This window comes from Ranitomeya imitator, chromosome 10 (genome assembly GCF_032444005.1).
Source record: "Ranitomeya imitator isolate aRanImi1 chromosome 10, aRanImi1.pri, whole genome shotgun sequence".
Lineage (NCBI taxonomy): Eukaryota > Metazoa > Chordata > Amphibia > Anura > Dendrobatidae > Ranitomeya > Ranitomeya imitator.
The window spans coordinates 142,993,048-143,010,934 of NC_091291.1; the positions used below are offsets into that span (position 1 = coordinate 142,993,048).

The 17,887-nt window shown below is 51.8% G+C and overlaps 1 protein-coding gene across 5 annotated transcripts in view; it reads left to right on the plus strand.

The window, feature by feature from the left end:
- The first annotated feature begins 5,305 nt into the window (after positions 1–5,305).
- Positions 5,306–17,887, plus strand: part of MSANTD2 (Myb/SANT DNA binding domain containing 2) — a 36,598-nt gene continuing 24,016 nt past the window's right edge. For 3 of the 5 annotated variants that reach the window (XM_069741144.1, XM_069741139.1, XM_069741141.1), the window contains exon 1: positions 5,306–5,787. In XM_069741144.1, coding sequence (XP_069597245.1) covers positions 5,350–5,787 — 438 coding nt within the window. In that variant the 5' untranslated portion in view covers positions 5,306–5,349. Of the gene's footprint in view, positions 5,788–12,370; positions 12,814–17,887 lie in introns of those variants that run through there. The other 2 variants (XM_069741140.1, XM_069741143.1) reach the window with 1 other exon arrangement.

Here is a 17,887-nt window from a genome sequence, read left to right on the forward strand (position 1 = left end):
TGTGAAACAATAAGTTTTTCTTTTTCATGCTTGCTAATGCAAATTTAACTGTATTTAAGATGGCTGCCAGTATTCACCTTTGCCCCACTTTCAGGCTGAAGGAACAAGTTGCACATTCCAGAAGGACAAGTAACATTTCTCTGGAATTCGAAACTTAACAAGATGTGGACAAAGAAAGATTCATCAGATGACGTCAGACCAACCAGAAGGACTGAATACTAGATACATTGCTTAACCCCCGCCTATCCCCGCCCTCTGCACACCTTCCCCCAATAGATCATGTAATATTGTGTATCAGGAAATAAAGTTCAGTAGTTGCTGTGAGGTTACCACTACGTGTGGAAGCATAAGCAGACTGAGTTTGAACCAGCTTTTGTCTGACTCATTCTTCACTCCGGTACCACTGCTTTTAATCTGATTTGGAATGACTGGTGGATGAAGGGTATTGTCGTGACGACCCCGACAATAGTAGTTATATTCTTGTACATAGGGGCAGTATTATAGTAGTTATATTCTTGTACATAGGGGCAGTATTATAGTAGTTATATTCTTGTACATAGGGGCAGTATTATAGTAGTTATATTCTTGTACATAGGGGCAGTATTATAGTAGTTATATTCTTGTACATAGGGGCAGTATTATAGTAGTTATATTCTTGTACATAGGGGCAGTATTATAGCAGTTATATTCTTGTACATATGGGGCAGTATTATAGTAGTTATATTCTTGTACATAGGAGCAGTATTATAGTAGTTATAGTCTTGTACATAGGGGCAGTATTAGGCCGGGGTCACACTAGACCGTAATACGGACGAGTGCAATGCGATAAAAAATCGCATAGCACTCGTCCCAATGTTAATCTATGGGGCAGCTCCCATCATCCGATATTTTCTCGGCCGTATTCAGGATCCGAGTGAAATCGCAGCATGCTGCGATTGTCAGCGTTTCTCGGCCGAGAATCGCCAATGAAAGTCTATGGGGGTGAGAAAAAAATAGCACAGCACACGGACCATCAGTGTGACTTGCGAGAAATTCTCAGGCATTGGGCAGGTGACAGGAATGGCTCAGCCATTATTTGCTCATTTTGCAAGTGTGTGAGAAAATCTCACCATACGGATGCCATACGGATGTCACACGGATGTCACACGGATCATTTGATGCGAGAAAATCGCATCCTCGCACTGCACACGGATCACTGTTTTGGGAACATTTGTGCGATTCTCGTCCGTCAAAAACAGACCGTTTTTTTATACGTTGTGTGTGTCCCCGGCCTTATAGTAGTTATATTCTTGTACATAGGGGCAGTATTATAGTAGTTATATTCTTGTACATAGAAGCAGTATTATAGTAGTTATATTCTTGTACATAGGAGCAGTATTATAGTAGTTATATTCTTGTACATAGGAGCAGTATTATAGTAGTGATATTCTTGTACATAGGAGGCAGTATTACGCTAGGTTCAGATTGCGTTAGGGCAATCCGTTTAGCGCTAAGCGCTAGCGGATTGCGCTAACACAATTTCTTTTTCGGGGTCGCGTTTAACATCCCCGCTAGCGCAGATTCCCGATCTGCGAGAGCGGGGAACGGACCTCGGGTGCTCTGCGAACGCTGCAAGCAGCATCCGAGGCGCGTCACAAAACACCGGCACACGCTAGCAATGCGCGTTCCCATTGCTGCCAATGGGCGCGCTAACAGACGCATTGCACGGCGTTAATTTCACCGTGCAACGCTGTTCGTTAGCGCTGTCCCATTAACGCAATCTGAACCTAGCCTTATAGTAGTTATATTCTTGTACATAGGGGGCAGTATTACAGTAGTTATATTTTTGTATATAGGGGCAGTATTATAGTAGTTATATTCTTGTACATAGGGAGCAGTATTATAGTAGTTCTATTCTTGTACACAGGAGCAGTATTATAGTAGTTATATTCTTGTACATAGGGGCAGTATTATAGTAGTTATATTCTTGTATATAGGGAGCAGTATTATAGTAGTAATATTCTTGTATATAGGAGCAGTATTACAGTAGTTATATTCTTGTATATAGGGAGCAGTATTATAGTAGTAATATTCTTGTATATAGGAGCAGTATTATAGCAGTTATAGTCTCCTTATCCTCAATAAACCATAATAAAACAGCTGCATGAGACATGCAATGCCAGAGTCTGCTCTTTCAATCTACATCTTACACTGGTAACACTGCCCTCTCATTTCAGCTCATGTACTTATGAGAAAAACATGGACTTCTCTGGAATAAGACATCAGATCACACATATTAAAGTATGTGCACGCGTCAGGATTTCTTGCAGAAATTTCCTGACAAAAAACAGACATTTCTGCCAGAAATCCGCATGCGTTTTTTTCGCGTTTTTGCGCGGTTTTTACCAATGCATTAAATAGCGGTAAAAAGGCGAAAAAGTAATGAACATGCTGCTCTTTTTACCGCGATGCTTTTTTTTGCGGAAAAAAACGCATCATGTGCACAAAAATTGCAGAATGCATTCTAAATGATAAGATGCTTATGTATGCGTTTTTTATAGCGAAAAAAACGCAACGTGTGCACATACCCTTAGAGTGACATTTTATTCTTTTCTATGACCTTCATATCCATATAGACTGTTTAGGATTGATTATATTGCCAGATTCCCTTTAAAGTGAACCTGTCACCAGGTTGGGCCGATATAAGATACGGCCACTGCCTATCAGGGCTGATATACCGCATTCTATAATGCTGCAGATAAGCCCCCGATCCAAACGGAAAGATAACAAAAATAACTTTTATTATACTCACCGGGAAGGGGGGGGCAGTCTGGTCCGATGGGTGTCGCAGGTCCTGGTCCGGCGCCTCCCATCTTCTTGCTATGCCGCCCTCCTGCTTGCTTCACAGGTTCCCCAGCATCGCGCTCCTGCGCAGGCGTACTTATCTGCCCTTTTGAGGGCAAAGTCCTGTAGTGCGCAGGCGCTGGGCCCGAAGCCTGCGCACTGCATGACTTTCCTCTGCCCTCAACAGGACAGATAAATACACCTGCACAGGAGCGCAATGCCAGGGAGCCATGAAGCAAGCAGGAGGGCGGCGATCATAAGATGGGAAGGGCCGGACGCGGACCTGCGTCACCCATTGGACCGGACTGCCCCCCGGGTGAGTATAATATGTTATTTTTCCTATCTTTCTGTTCGGATTGGGGGCTTATCTACAGCATTATAGAATGCGGTATATCAGCCCTGATAGGCAGTGGCCGTACCTTATATCGGCCAAACCTGGTGACAGGTTCCATTTCAATAAGACATTGGCAGAGCATTGAGTTTGTAGGACACTGGTTACTTTCACACTTTGATTGGCCCTTGAATTGGTCTGGTATTTTTCAATTTCACACTTTGGTCAGCCAATGTTTACTTTACACATTATCACTAATTTAATTAAATTGTACTAATACTAACTACATAGTACTAATCCTAAACTGCCATTCTCAGGTGAGGAGACCGAAACATTATGGTTATAGGCTGAACTGGATGGACAAATGTCTTTTTTCGGCCTTACTGTTACTATGTTAAATGTGAGAAAAAAAAAATCACAAAAAATTAATGGTTTTCACAAACTGCTATATATGCTTTTTTTGACCAAAAACAAAGCAAAACCCGATACCTGCATTTTTGCACTTATTGCTTTTCATCGATGAAAAAAAAAACAGTCCAAAAACGCTTAAGGTACCGTCACACTAAACGACGCTGCAGCGATCCAGACAACGATCCGGATCGCTGCAGCGTCGCTGTATGGTCGCTGGAGAGCTGTCACACAGACAGCTCTCCAGCGACCAACGATGCCGGTGACCAGGGTAAACATTGCGTTACTAAGCGCAGGGCCGTGCTTAGTAACCCGATGTTTACCCTGGTTACCAGCGTAAAAGTAAAAAAAACAAACACTACATACTTACCTTCCGCTGTCTGTCCCCGGCGCTGTGCTTTCCTGTACTGACTGAGCACAGCGGCCGGAAAGCACAGCGGTGACGTCACCGCTCTGCTTTCCGGCTGGCCGGCGCTCACAGCCAGTGCAGAGAAGCATATCGGGTTACTAAGCACGACCCTGCGCTTAGTAACCCGATGTTTACCCTGGTTACCAGTGAAGACATCGCTGAATCGGCGTCACACACGCCGAATCAGCGATGTCTGCAGGGAGTCCAGCGACAAAATAAAGTGCAGGACTTTCTGCAGCGACCAACGACATCACAGCAGGATCCTGATCGCTGCCGCGTGACAAACTGAACGCTATCGCCAGCCAGGACGCTGCAACGTCACGGATCGCCTCAGCACTCAGTGACAGTTATTCCTGTCAGGTAATGTCTCCTCAGCGCTCAGTGACGGTTATTCCTGTCGCGTAATGTCTCCTCCGCGCTCAGTGACACAGAGTTTGATAAAGAACTTTGGGATTGAAACATTGCCACAGAAGGCAAAATAAAGCGTGATTTATTTCGCCAACGTGTGAGGCGCTGTCTTCTTCGTTATTGGATATTACACTTCGTGCTAAGACGGACTCGTTGGCTGAGACGTGCGCATCATGTATGGGTAATGCTGACCCTGTTTTCACCATGAGGTGCTGTGTACTATTATCCAAGTTATTCCTGTCAGGTAATGTCTCCTCAGCGCTCAGTGACAGTTATTCCTGTGAGGTAATGTCTCCTCAGCGCTCAGTGACAGTTATTGCTGTCAGGTAATGTCTCCTCAGCGCTCAGTGACAGTTATTCCTGTCAGGTAATGTCTCCTCAGTGCTCAGTGACAGTTATTCCTGTCAGGTAATGTCTCCTCAGTGCTCAGTGACAGTTATTCCTGTCAGGTAATGTCTCCTCAGCGCTCAGTGACAGTTATTCCTGTCAGGTAATGTCTCCTCAGCGCTCAGTGACAGTTATTGCTGTCAGGTAATGTCTCCTCAGCGCTCAGTGACAGTTATTCCTGTCAGGTAATGTCTCCTCAGTGCTCAGTGACAGTTATTCCTGTCAGGTAATGTCTCCTCAGTGCTCAGTGACAGTTATTCCTGTCAGGTAATGTCTCCTCAGCGCTCAGTGACAGTTATTCCTGTCAGGTAATGTCTCCTCAGCGCTCAGTGACAGTTATTGCTGTCAGGTAATGTCTCCTCAGCGCTCAGTGACAGTTATTCCTGTGAGGTAATGTCTCCTCAGTGACAGTTGTTCTCGTCAGGTAATGTCTCCTCAGTGACAGTTGTTCTCGTCAGGTAATGTCACCTCAGGCGCCATTCCTCTTTCCCGCCTCTTTTCGCCGGCAGAGCGTCCCTGTATGGCAACTCTAGTAGCCCCTCCCCCGGTCCATCGTCACTTCCGGCCGCACACAAGGGGGAAGATGGCGGCGCCCTGTAATTCGGAGCTTCCGTCCGAGGCTTCGTCTTGCCTGAAAATCCCGAAGAGCGAGGTTTTATCGCCGCCCTCCCCCGGGCTCAGCGACGGGAACCGCTCCTTGTCCAACCCGTCCACCCCGAGCCGCTCATCCCCTCTCAGCGCCGGCGTGAGTGGCGGCGGGGCGGGCCTGAGCGGGGCCTCTCCCTCGGTGTCCTTCTCCACAGCCTGCCGCGGCATGTCCTGGACCCCGGCCGAGACCAACGCACTCATCGCCGTGTGGGGGAACGAGCGGCTGGAGGAGGGGCGGTACCAGCAGCTGGAGTGCGCCGGCACCATCTTTGGAACCAAGGCGCCCGGGCCCGCCATGTACGACCGCGTCTCCCGGGCCCTGGCCGAGCTCGGCTATGAGCGCACCCCCAGCCAGTGCCGGGAGCGCATGAAGGTAACTGCCATAGCCTCACACAACACCCGCCGCAGTCACCTTCCACAGGGTCCTGCCCACCATGGCTGGTCACCTCCGCTCCGCCGCAGACTCCTTCCACAGGGTCCTGCCCACCATGGCCGGTCACCTCCGCTCCGCCGCCTCCTGTGCTGTCCGGAGCGCACACAGGTGACACCTGGGGGAGGAGCCTGGCGCCGGTAACCAATCAGAGCGCAGTTCTCACCTTCCAACTGTCCTGAGTACTGACCCGGCATCTGATTGGCCGCCCCCTGCTACATTGTATAATGTAGACCTAGTGATCATTCTGCACACGATCAGTGATTGCTGCTGGTTTAACGCTGCGTCCGACCTGCAGCGTCCAGATGTTACAGCGTAGGCTACTTTCACACTGGCGTTTTTTGGAATACGTCGCAATGCGTCGTTTTGGGGAAAAAACGCATCCTGCAAAGTTGTTTACAGGATGCGTTTTTGCCCCATAGAGTAACATTACCGACGTATTGACACACGTCGCAACCGTCTTGCGATGGTTGCGCCGTGTTGTGGTGGACCGCCGGGAGCAAAAAAACGTTAAATGCAACGTTTTTTGCTGCCGATGGGCTGCTTTTTCCGACCGCGCATGCGCGGCCGGAACTCCGCCCTCACCTCCCCGCACCTCACAATGGGGCAGCGGATGCATTTTTCCGTTGTGCGGCGCTAACAACGCTAGCGTCGGAATCTCGGTTTGACGCAATGCGACGGGCCGAATTTCGACGCTAGTGTGAAAGTAGCCATAGTGGTGGGAGTAGAAGAACTCACATGTCCACTATGTGTCTATAGACGCCCGTGGCCCACCTGCGGAGACAGACATGCGTGTCTCTCGGGCCCGCAGCGTGCTCTCCCATAGAATGTATTGGACGCCATGATTCTGCACGGTTCATTGATCACAGAGGAGCCACCTGCGTTCAGTAGACAGCAGCGAACATGTGCTGCGTCCAAAGCATCTGCCACTCCGGATCTTGTGCACCCGGCTATAATGAGATATATCTATATATATATATAATTGTCTAAGGGTTTTTCCGTCTGTCTGTCTGTCCTGGAAATCCCGGCTCTCTGATTGGTCGAGGCCTGGCGGCCTCGACCAATCAGCAACGGGCACAGCAACGATGATGTCATAAAGGACGTAGACATCTCACGTTTCTGTTTCAGCGACGGGCACAGTATCGACGTAGATGTCATAATGGTTGCCATGGCGACGATGATGTCATAAAGGTTGCCTCGACCAATCAGCGATGTGCACAGTCTGCCGCGAATTCTGGAATCATCATTGTCCATATACTACGGGGACATGCATATTCTAGAATACCCGATGCGTTTGAATCGGGCCACAATCTAGTCTATATATATATAATTGTCTAAGGGTTTTTCTGTCTGTCTGTCCTGGAAATCCCGTGTCTCTGATTGGTCGAGGCCTGGCGGCCTCGACCAATCAGCGACGATGATGTCATAATGGTTGCCATGGCGACGATGATGTCATAAAGGTTGCCTCGACAAATCAGCGACGGGCACAGCGACAATGATGTCATAATGGTTGCCATGGCGACGATGATGTCATAAAGGTTGCCTCGACAAATCAGCGACGGGCACAGCGACGATGATGTCATAAAGGACGTAGACATCCCGCGTCTGATTGGACGGGCACAGCGACGATGTCATAATGGTTGCCATGGCGACGTTGATGTCATAAAGGTTGCCTCGACCAATCAGCGACTGGCACAGTCTGCCGCGAATTCTGGAATCATCATTGTCCATATACTACGGGGACATGCATATTCTAGAATACCCGATGCGTTAGAATCGGGCCACAATCTAGTATATCTATATATATATATTTGTCTAAGGGTTTGTCTGTCTGTCTGTCCAGGAAATCCCGCGTCTCTGATTGGTCGAGGCCTCCAGGCCTCGACCAATCAGCAACGGGCACAGCGACGATGATGTCATAAAGGACGTAGAAATCCCACGTTTCTGATTCAGCGACGGGCACAGTATCGACGTAGGTGTCATAATGGTTGCCATGGCGACGATGATGTCATAAAGGTTGCCTCGACCAATCAGTGACGGGCACAGTCTGCCGCGAATTCTGGAATCACCATTGTCCATATACTACGGGGACATGCATATTCTAGAATACCTGCGTTAGAATCGGGCCACAGTCTAGTATATATATATTCTCTCTCTCTCTCATAAGGCTCTGTTTCCAACGTGGCGTATTCCTTCAGGATTTGCTGCGGATTGGACGCTGCGTACAGCCGCAGCGTCCAGATATTACAGCATGGTGGAGGGGATTTTATGTCTCCGCAAGATAAATAACACAGTCTATGAATACGGTGCGGTGAATCTACATGTGTTCATTGAACACATCCGGAATCACCGCTCCTACAACAGGGGGCGAAGCGGGTAATCCGCTGCGTCCAAAGCGCTGGTATTATGCCCCGTAGACACATACCCTAATGCAGGGGTGTCAAACTGCATTCCTCGAGGGCTGCAAACAGGTCATGTTTTTAGGATTTCCTTGCATTGCACAGGTGATAATTTAATCACCTGCAGAGAATGATTCCAGCACCTTGTGCAATGCTAATGAAATCTTGAGAACATGCATGGTTTGAGGCCCTCAAGGAATGCAGTTTGACACCCCTGCCCTAATGTGTGTTTACTTACTGACTGCAGCTGCATTGTTACATGTATATACAGTGAGGAAAATAAGTACCGTATTTGATTCTCTGCCAATTTTTGCAAGTTTTCTCTCCTACAAAGAATGCAGAGGTCTGTCATTTTTATCGTAGGTACACTTCACCTGTGAGAGACAGAATCTAAAAATAACTCAGTGAGTTATTCCTGTCAGGTAATGTCTCCTCAGTGACAGTTATTCCTGTCAGGTAATGTCACCTCAGCGCTCAGTGACAGTTATTCCTGTCAGGTAATGTCTCCTCAGCGCTCAGTGACAGTTATTCCTGTCAGGTAATGTCTCCTCAGCGCTCAGTGACAGTTATCCCTGTCAGGTAATGTCTCCTCAGCGCTCAGTGACAGTTATTCCTGTCAGGTTATGTCTCCTCAGTGCTCAGTGACAGTTATCCCTGTCAGGTAATGTCTCCTCAGCGCTCAGTGACAGTTATTCCTGTCAGGTAATGTCTCCTCAGCGCTCAGTGACAGTTATTCCTGTCAGGTAATGTCTCCTCAGTGACAGTTATTCCTGTCAGGTAATGTCTCCTCAGCGCTCAGTGACAGTTATTCCTGTCAGGTAATGTCTCCTCAGTGCTCAGTGACAGTTATTCCTGTCAGGTAATGTCTCCTCAGTGCTAAGTGACAGTTATTCCTGTCAGGTAATGTGTCCTCAGCGCTCAGTGACAGTTATTCCTGTCAGGTAATGTCTCCTCAGCGCTCAGTGATAGTTATTCCTGTCAGGTAATGTCTCCTCAGTGACAGTTATTCCTGTCAGGTAATGTCTCCTCAGCGCTCAGTGACAGTTATTCCTGTCAGGTAATGTCTCCTCAGCGCTCAGTGACCGTTATTCCTGTCAGGTAATGTCTCCTCAGCGCTCAGTGACAGTTATTCCTGTCAGGTAATGTCTCCTCAGTGCTCAGTGACAGTTATTCCTGTCAGGTAATGTCTCCTCAGTGACAGTTATTCCTGTCCGGTAATGTCTCCTCAGCGCTCAGTGACAGTTATTCCTGTCAGGTAATGTCTCCTCAGTGCTCAGTGACAGTTATTCCTGTCAGGTAATGTCTCCTCAGCGCTCAGTGACAGTTATTCCTGTCAGGTAATGTCTCCTCAGTGACAGTTATTCCTGTCAGGTAATGTCTCCTCAGCGCTCAGTGACAGTTATCCCTGTCAGGTAATGTCTCCTCAGCGCTCAGTGACAGTTATTCCTGTCCGGTAATGTCTCCTCAGCGCTCAGTGACAGTTATTCCTGTCAGGTAATGTCTCCTCAGTGACAGTTATTCCTGTCAGGTAATGTCTCCTCAGCGCTCAGTGACAGTTATTGCTGTCAGGTAATGTCTCCTCAGCGCTCAGTGACAGTTATTCCTGTCAGGTAATGTCTCCTCAGCGCTCAGTGACAGTTATTCCTGTCAGGTAATGTCTCCTCAGCGCTCAGTGACAGTTATTCCTGTCAGGTAATGTCTCCTCAGCGCTCAGTGACAGTTATTCCTGTAAGGTAATGTCTCCTCAGCGCTCAGTGACAGTTATTCCTGTCAGGTAATGTCTCCTCAGCGCTCAGTGACAGTTATTCCTGTCAGGTAATGTCACCTCAGCGCTCAGTGACAGTTATTCCTGTCAGGTAGTGTCTCCTCAGCGCTCAGTGACAGTTATTCCTGTCAGGTAATGTCTCCTCAGCGCTCAGTGACAGTTATTCCTGTCAGATAATGTCTCCTCAGCGCTCAGTGACAGTTATTCCTGTCAGGTAATGTCTCCTCAGCGCTCAGTGACAGTTATTCCTGTCAGGTAATGTCTCCTCAGCGCTCAGTGACAGTTATTCCTGTCAGGTAATGTCTCCTCAGCGCTCAGTGACAGTTATTCCTGTCAGGTAATGTCTCCTCAGCGCTCAGTGACAGTTATTCCTGTCAGGTAGTGTCTCCTCAGCGCTCAGTGACAGTTATTCCTGTCAGGTAGTGTCTCCTCAGCGCTCAGTGACAGTTATTCCTGTCAGGTAATGTCTCCTCAGCGCTCAGTGACAGTTATTCCTGTCAGGTAATGTCTCCTCAGCGCTCAGTGACAGTTATTCCTGTCAGGTAATGTCTCCTCAGCGCTCAGTGACAGTTATTCCTGTCAGGTAATGTCTCCTCAGCGCTCAGTGACAGTTATTCCTGTCAGGTAATGTCTCCTCAGCGCTCAGTGACAGTTATTCCTGTCAGGTAATGTCTCCTCAGCGCTCAGTGACAGTTATTCCTGTCAGGTAATGTGTCCTCAGCGCTCAGTGACAGTTATTCCTGTCAGGTAATGTCACCTCAGTCAGGTAATGTCACCTCAGTGACAGTTATTCCTGTCAGGTAATGTCTCCTCAGCGCTCAGTGACAGTTATTCCTGTCAGGTAATGTCTCCTCAGTGCTCAGTGACAGTTATTCCTGTCAGGTAATGTGTCCTCAGCGCTCAGTGACAGTTATTCCTGTCAGGTAATGTCACCTCAGTCAGGTAATGTCACCTCAGTGACAGTTATTCCTGTCAGGTAATGTCTCCTCAGCGCTCAGTGACAGTTATTCCTGTCAGATAATGTCACCTCAGCGCTCAGTGACAGTTATTCCTGTCAGGTAATGTCACCTCAGTCAGGTAATGTCACCTCAGTGACAGTTATTCCTGTCAGGTAATGTCTCCTCAGCGCTCAGTGACAGTTATTCCTGTCCGGTAATGTCTCCTCAGCGCTCAGTGACAGTTATTCCTGTCAGGTAATGTCTCCTCAGTGCTCAGTGACAGTTATTCCTGTCAGGTAATTTCTCCTCAGTGACAGTTATTCCTGTCAGGTAATGTCTCCTCAGCGCTCAGTGACAGTTATTCCTGTCAGGTAATGTCTCCTCAGTGCTCAGTGACAGTTATTCCTGTCAGGTAATGTCTCCTCAGTGCTCAGTGACAGTTATTCCTGTCAGGTAATGTGTCCTCAGTGACAGTTATTCATGTCAGATAATGTCACCTCAGCGCTCAGTGACAGTTATTCCTGTCAGGTAATGTCACCTCAGTGAGTTATTCCTGTCAGGTAATGTCTCCTCAGCGCTCAGTGACAGTTATTGCTGTCAGGTAATGTCTCCTCAGCGCTCAGTGACAGTTATTCCTGTCAGGTAATGTCTCCTCAGCGCTCAGTGACAGTTATTCCTGTCAGGTAATGTCTCCTCAGTGCTCAGTGACAGTTATTCCTGTCAGGTAATGTCTCCTCAGTGACAGTTATTCCTGTCAGGTAATGTCTCCTCAGCGCTCAGTGACAGTTGTTCCTGTCAGGTAATGACTCCTCAGCGCTCAGTGACAGTTATTCCTGTCAGGTAATGTCTCCTCAGCGCTCAGTGACAGGTATTCCTGTCAGGTAATGTCTCCTCAGCGCTCAGTGACAGTTATTCCTGTCATGTAATGTCTCCTCAGTGCTCAGTGACAGTTATTCCTGTCAGGTAATGTCTCCTCAGCGCTCAGTGACAGTTATTCCTGTCAGGTAATGTCTCCTCAGCGCTCAGTGACAGTTATTCCTGTCAGGTAATGTCACCTCAGTGACAGTTATTCCTGTCAGGTAATGTCTCCTCAGTGCTCAGTGACAGTTATTCCTGTCAGGTAATGTCTCCTCAGCGCTCAGTGACAGTTATTCCTGTCAGGTAATGTCTCCTCAGTGCTCAGTGACCGTTAGTCCTGTCAGGTAATGTCTCCTCAGTGCTCAGTGACAGTTATTCCTGTCAGGTAATGTCTCCTCAGCGCTCAGTGACAGTTATTCCTGTCAGGTAATGTCTCCTCAGCGCTCAGTGACAGTTGTTCTCGTTAGGTAATGTCACCTCAGGCGCCATTCCTCTTTCCCCGGTTTCCCGCCTCTTTTCGCCGGCTGAGCGTCCCTGTATGGCAACTCTAGTAGCCCCTCCCCCGGTCCATCGTCACTTCCGGCCGCACACAAGGGGGAAGATGGCGGCGCCCTGTAATTCGGAGCTTCCGTCCGAGGCTTCGTCTTGCCTGAATATCCCGAAGAGCGAGGTTTTATCGCCGCCCTCCCCCGGGCTCAGCGACGGGAACCGCTCCTTGTCCAACCCGTCCTCCCCGAGCCGCTCATCCCCTCGTGGCGGCGGGGCGGGCCTGAGCTGGGCCTCTCTCTTGGAGTCCTTCTCCACAGCCTGCCGCGGCATGCCCTGGACCCCGGCCGAGACCAGCGCACTCATCGCCGTGTGGGGGAACGAGCAGTACCAGCTGCTGGATGGCGCCGGCACCGTCTTTGGAACCAAGGCGCCCGGGCCCGCCATGTACTACCGCGTCTCCCGGGCCCTGGCCGAGCTCGGCTATAAGCGCAACCCCACCCAGTGCGGGGAGCGCATTAAGGTAACTGCCGGAGCCTCACACAGCACCCGCCGCAGTCACCTTCCACAGGGTCCTGCCCACCATGACCGGTCACCTCCGCTCCGCAGCAGTCACCTTCCACAGGGTCCTGCCCACCATGACCGGTCACCTCCGCTCCGCCGCAGACTCCTTCCACAGGGTCCTGCCCACCATGACCGGTCACCTCCGCTCCGCAGCAGTCACCTTCCACAGGGTCCTGCCCACCATGACCGGTCACCTCCGCTCCGCCGCAGACTCCTTCCACAGGGTCCTGCCCACCATGACCGGTCACCTCCGCTCCGCCGCAGACTCCTTCCACAGGGTCCTACCCACCATGGCCGGTCACCTCCGCTCCGCCGCAGTCACCTTCCACAGGGTCCTACCCACCATGGCCGGTCACCTCCGCTCCGCAGCAGTCACCTTCCACAGGGTCCTACCCACCATGGCCGGTCACCTCCGCTCCACAGCAGTCACCTTCCACAGGGTCCTACCCACCATGGCCGGTCACCTCCGCTCCGCCGCAGTCACCTTCCACAGGGTCCTGCCCACCATGGCCGGTCACCTCCGCTCCGCCGCAGACTCCTTCCACAGGGTCCTGCCCACCATGACCGGTCACCTCCGCTCCGCAGCAGTCACCTTCCACAGGGTCCTGCCCACCATGACCGGTCACCTCCGCTCCGCCGCAGACTCCTTCCACAGGGTCCTGCCCACCATGACCGGTCACCTCCGCTCCGCAGCAGTCACCTTCCACAGGGTCCTGCCCACCATGACCGGTCACCTCCGCTCCGCCGCAGACTCCTTCCACAGGGTCCTGCCCACCATGACCGGTCACCTCCGCTCCGCCGCAGACTCCTTCCACAGGGTCCTACCCACCATGGCCGGTCACCTCCGCTCCGCCGCAGTCACCTTCCACAGGGTCCTACCCACCATGGCCGGTCACCTCCGCTCCGCAGCAGTCACCTTCCACAGGGTCCTACCCACCATGGCCGGTCACCTCCGCTCCACAGCAGTCACCTTCCACAGGGTCCTACCCACCATGGCCGGTCACCTCCGCTCCGCCGCAGTCACCTTCCACAGGGTCCTGCCCACCATGGCCGGTCACCTCCGCTCCGCCGCAGACTCCTTCCACAGGGTCCTGCCCACCATGACCGGTCACCTCCGCTCCGCAGCAGTCACCTTCCACAGGGTCCTGCCCACCATGACCGGTCACCTCCGCTCCGCCGCAGACTCCTTCCACAGGGTCCTGCCCACCATGACCGGTCACCTCCGCTCCGCCGCAGACTCCTTCCACAGGGTCCTACCCACCATGGCCGGTCACCTCCGCTCCGCAGCAGTCACCTTCCACAGGGTCCTGCCCACCATGGCCGGTCACCTCCGCTCCGCCGCAGTCACCTTCCACAGGGTCCTGCCCACCATGGCCGGTCACCTCCGCTCCGCCGCAGACTCCTTCCACAGGGTCCTACCCACCATGGCCGGTCACCTCCGCTCCGCAGCAGTCACCTTCCACAGGGTCCTACCCACCATGGCCGGTCACCTCCGCTCCGCAGCAGTCACCTTCCACAGGGTCCTACCCACCATGGCCGGTCACCTCCGCTCCGCCGCAGTCACCTTCCACAGGGTCCTGCCCACCATGGCCGGTCACCTCCGCTCCGCCGCAGACTCCTTCCACAGGGTCCTACCCACCATGGCCGGTCACCTCCGCTCCACAGCAGTCACCTTCCACAGGGTCCTACCCACCATGGCCGGTCACCTCCGCTCCACAGCAGTCACCTTCCACAGGGTCCTGCCCACCATGACCGGTCACCTCCGCTCCGCAGCAGTCACCTTCCACAGGGTCCTGCCCACCATGGCCGGTCACCTCCGCTCCGCAGCAGTCACCTTCCACAGGGTCCTGCCCACCATGGCCGGTCACCTCCGCTCCGCCGCAGACTCCTTCCACAGGGTCCTACCCACCATGGCCGGTCACCTCCGCTCCACAGCAGTCACCTTCCACAGGGTCCTACCCACCATGGCCGGTCACCTCCGCTCCACAGCAGTCACCTTCCACAGGGTCCTGCCCACCATGGCCGGTCACCTTCTACAGGGTCCTGCCCACCATGACCGGTCACCTCCGCTCCGCAGCAGTCACCTTCCACAGGGTCCTGCCCACCATGGCCGGTCACCTCCGCTCCGCCGCAGTCACCTTCCACAGGGTCCTGCCCACCATGACCGGTCACCTCCGCTCCGCCGCAGACTCCTTCAACAGGGTCCTTCCCACCATGGCCGGTCACCTCCGCTCCGCCGCAGTCACCTTCCACAGGGTCCTGCCCACCATGGCCGGTCACCTCCGCTCCGCCGCAGACTCCTTTCACAGTGTCCTGCCCACCATGGCCGGTCACCTCCGCTCCGCCGCAGACTCCTTCCACAGGGTCCTGCCCACCATGGCCGGTCACCTCTGCTCCGCCGCAGACTCCTTCCACAGGGTCCTGCCCACCATGGCCGGTCACCTCCGCTCCGCCGCACACTCCTTCCACAGGGTCCTGCCCACCATGGCCGGTCACCTCCGCTCCGCCGCACACTCCTTCCACAGGGTCCTGCCCACCATGGCCGGTCACCTCCGCTCCGCACCACACTCCTTCCACAGGGTCCTGCCCACCATGGCCGGTCACCTCCGCTCCACCGCAGACTCCTTCCACAGGGTCCTGCCCACCATGGCCGGTCACCTCCGCTCCGCCGCAGACTCCTTCCACATGGTCCTGCCCACCATGGCCGGTCACCTCCGCTCCGCCGCATACTCCTTCCACAGGGTCCTGCATACCATGGCCGGTCACCTCCGCTCCGCCGCAGACTCCTTCCACAGGGTTCTGCCCACCATGGCTGGTCACCTCCGCTCCGCCGCCTCCTGTGCTGTCCGAAGCGCACACAGGTGACACCTGTGGGGGGGGGGGGGGGGGGAGCCTGGCGCCGGTAACCAATTAGAGCGCAGTTCTCACCTTCCAACTGTCCTGAGTACTGAGTCGGCATCTGATTGGCCGCTCCCTGCTACATTGTATCATGTAGACCTAGTGACCATTCTGCACACGATCAGTGATTGCTGCTGGTTTAACGCTGCGTCCGACCTGCAGCGTCCAGATGTTACAGCATAGGCTACTTTCACACTGGCAATTTTTCGAATACGTCGCAATGCGTCGTTTAGGGGAAAAAACGCATCCTGCAAAGTTGTTTGCAGGATGCGTTTTTGCCCCATAGAGTAACATTACCGACGCATTGCGACGTATTGACACACGTCGCAACCGTCTTGCGACGGTTGCGCCGTGTTGTGGCGGACCGCCGGGAGCAAAAAATGTTAAATGTAACGTTTTTTGCTGCCGACTGGCTGCTTTTTCTGACCGCGCATGCGCAGCCGGAACTCCGCCCCCACCTCCCCGAACCTCACAATGGGGCAGCGGATGCGCCGGAGAAATGCATCCGCTGCACCCGTTGTGCGGCGCTAACAACGCTAGCGTCGGAATCTCGGTTTGACGCAATGCGACGGGCCGAATTTCGACGCTAGTGTGAAAGTAGCCATAGTGGTGGGAGTAGAAGAACTCACATGTCCACTATGTGTCTATAGACGCCCGTGGCCCACCTGCGGAGACAGACATGCGTGTCTCTCGGGCCCGCAGCGTGCTCTCCCATAGAATGTATTGGACGCCGTGATTCTGCACGGTTCATTGATCAGAGGAGCCACCTGCGTTCAGTAGACAGCAGCGAACATGTGCTGCGTCCAAAGCATTTGCCACTCCGGATCTTGTGCACCCGGCTATAATGAGATGTATATATACACACACACACACACACACTGCGGCCGGGATAAGGCTCTGTTTCCAACGTGGCGTATTCCTTCAGGATTTGCTGCGGATTGGACGCTGCGTACAGCCGCAGCGTCCAGATGTTACAGCATGGTGGAGGGGATTTTATGTCTCCGCAAGATAAATAACAGTCTATGAATACAGTGCAGTGAATCCACATGTGTTCATTGAACACATCCGGAATCACCGCTCCTACAACAGGGGGCGAAGCGGGGAATCCGCTGCGTCCAAAGCGCTGGTATTACGCCCCGTGGACACATACCCTAATGCAGGGGTGTCAAACTGCATTCCTCGAGGGCAGCAAACAGGTCATGTTTTCAGGATTTCCTTGCATTGCACAGGTGATAATTTAATCACCTGCTGAGAATGATTCCAGCACCTTGTGCAATGCTAATGAAATCTTGAGAACATGCATGGTTTGAGGCCCTCAAGGAATGCAGTTTGACACCCCTGCCCTAATGTGTGTTTACTTACTGACTGCAGATGCATTGTTACATGTATATACAGTGAGGAAAATAAGTACCGTATTTGATTCTCTGCCAGTTTTTGCAAGCTTTCTCTCCTACAAAGAATGCAGAGGTCTGTCATTTTTATCGTAGGTACACTTCACCTGTGAGAGACAGAATCTAAAAATAACTAGATAACCACATTGTAGGATTTTTGCATAATTTGCATTTTATTGTATGAAAAAAGTATTTGATACAATAGAAAAACAGAACTTAATATTTGTACAGAAATCTTTGTTTGCAGTCACAGAGGTCAGACGTTTCCTGTGGTTCTTGACCAGGTTTGCACACACTGCAGCAGGGATTTTGGCCGCCTCCTCCATACAGATATTCTCCAGATCTTTCAGGTTTCGGGGCTGTTGCTGGGAAGATTGAGTTTCGGCTCCTCCAAAGATTTTCTATTGGGTTCAGATCTGGAGACTGGCTAGAATACTCCAGGAACTTGAAATGCTTCTGAGGCTGCCGTCACATTAGCAGTATTTGGTCAGTATTTTACATCAGTATTTGTAAGCCAAAACCAGGAGTGGGTGATAAATACAGAAGTGGTGCATATGTTTCTATTATACTTTTCCTCTAATTGTTCCACTCCTGGTTTTGGCTTACAAATACTGATGTAAAATACTGACCAAATACGGCTAGTGTGACGGCAGCCTTACAGATCTACTCCTTAGTTGCCCTGGCTGTGTGTTTCTGTGGAAGACCCAGCCACGATCCATCTTCAATACTCTTACTGAGGGAAGG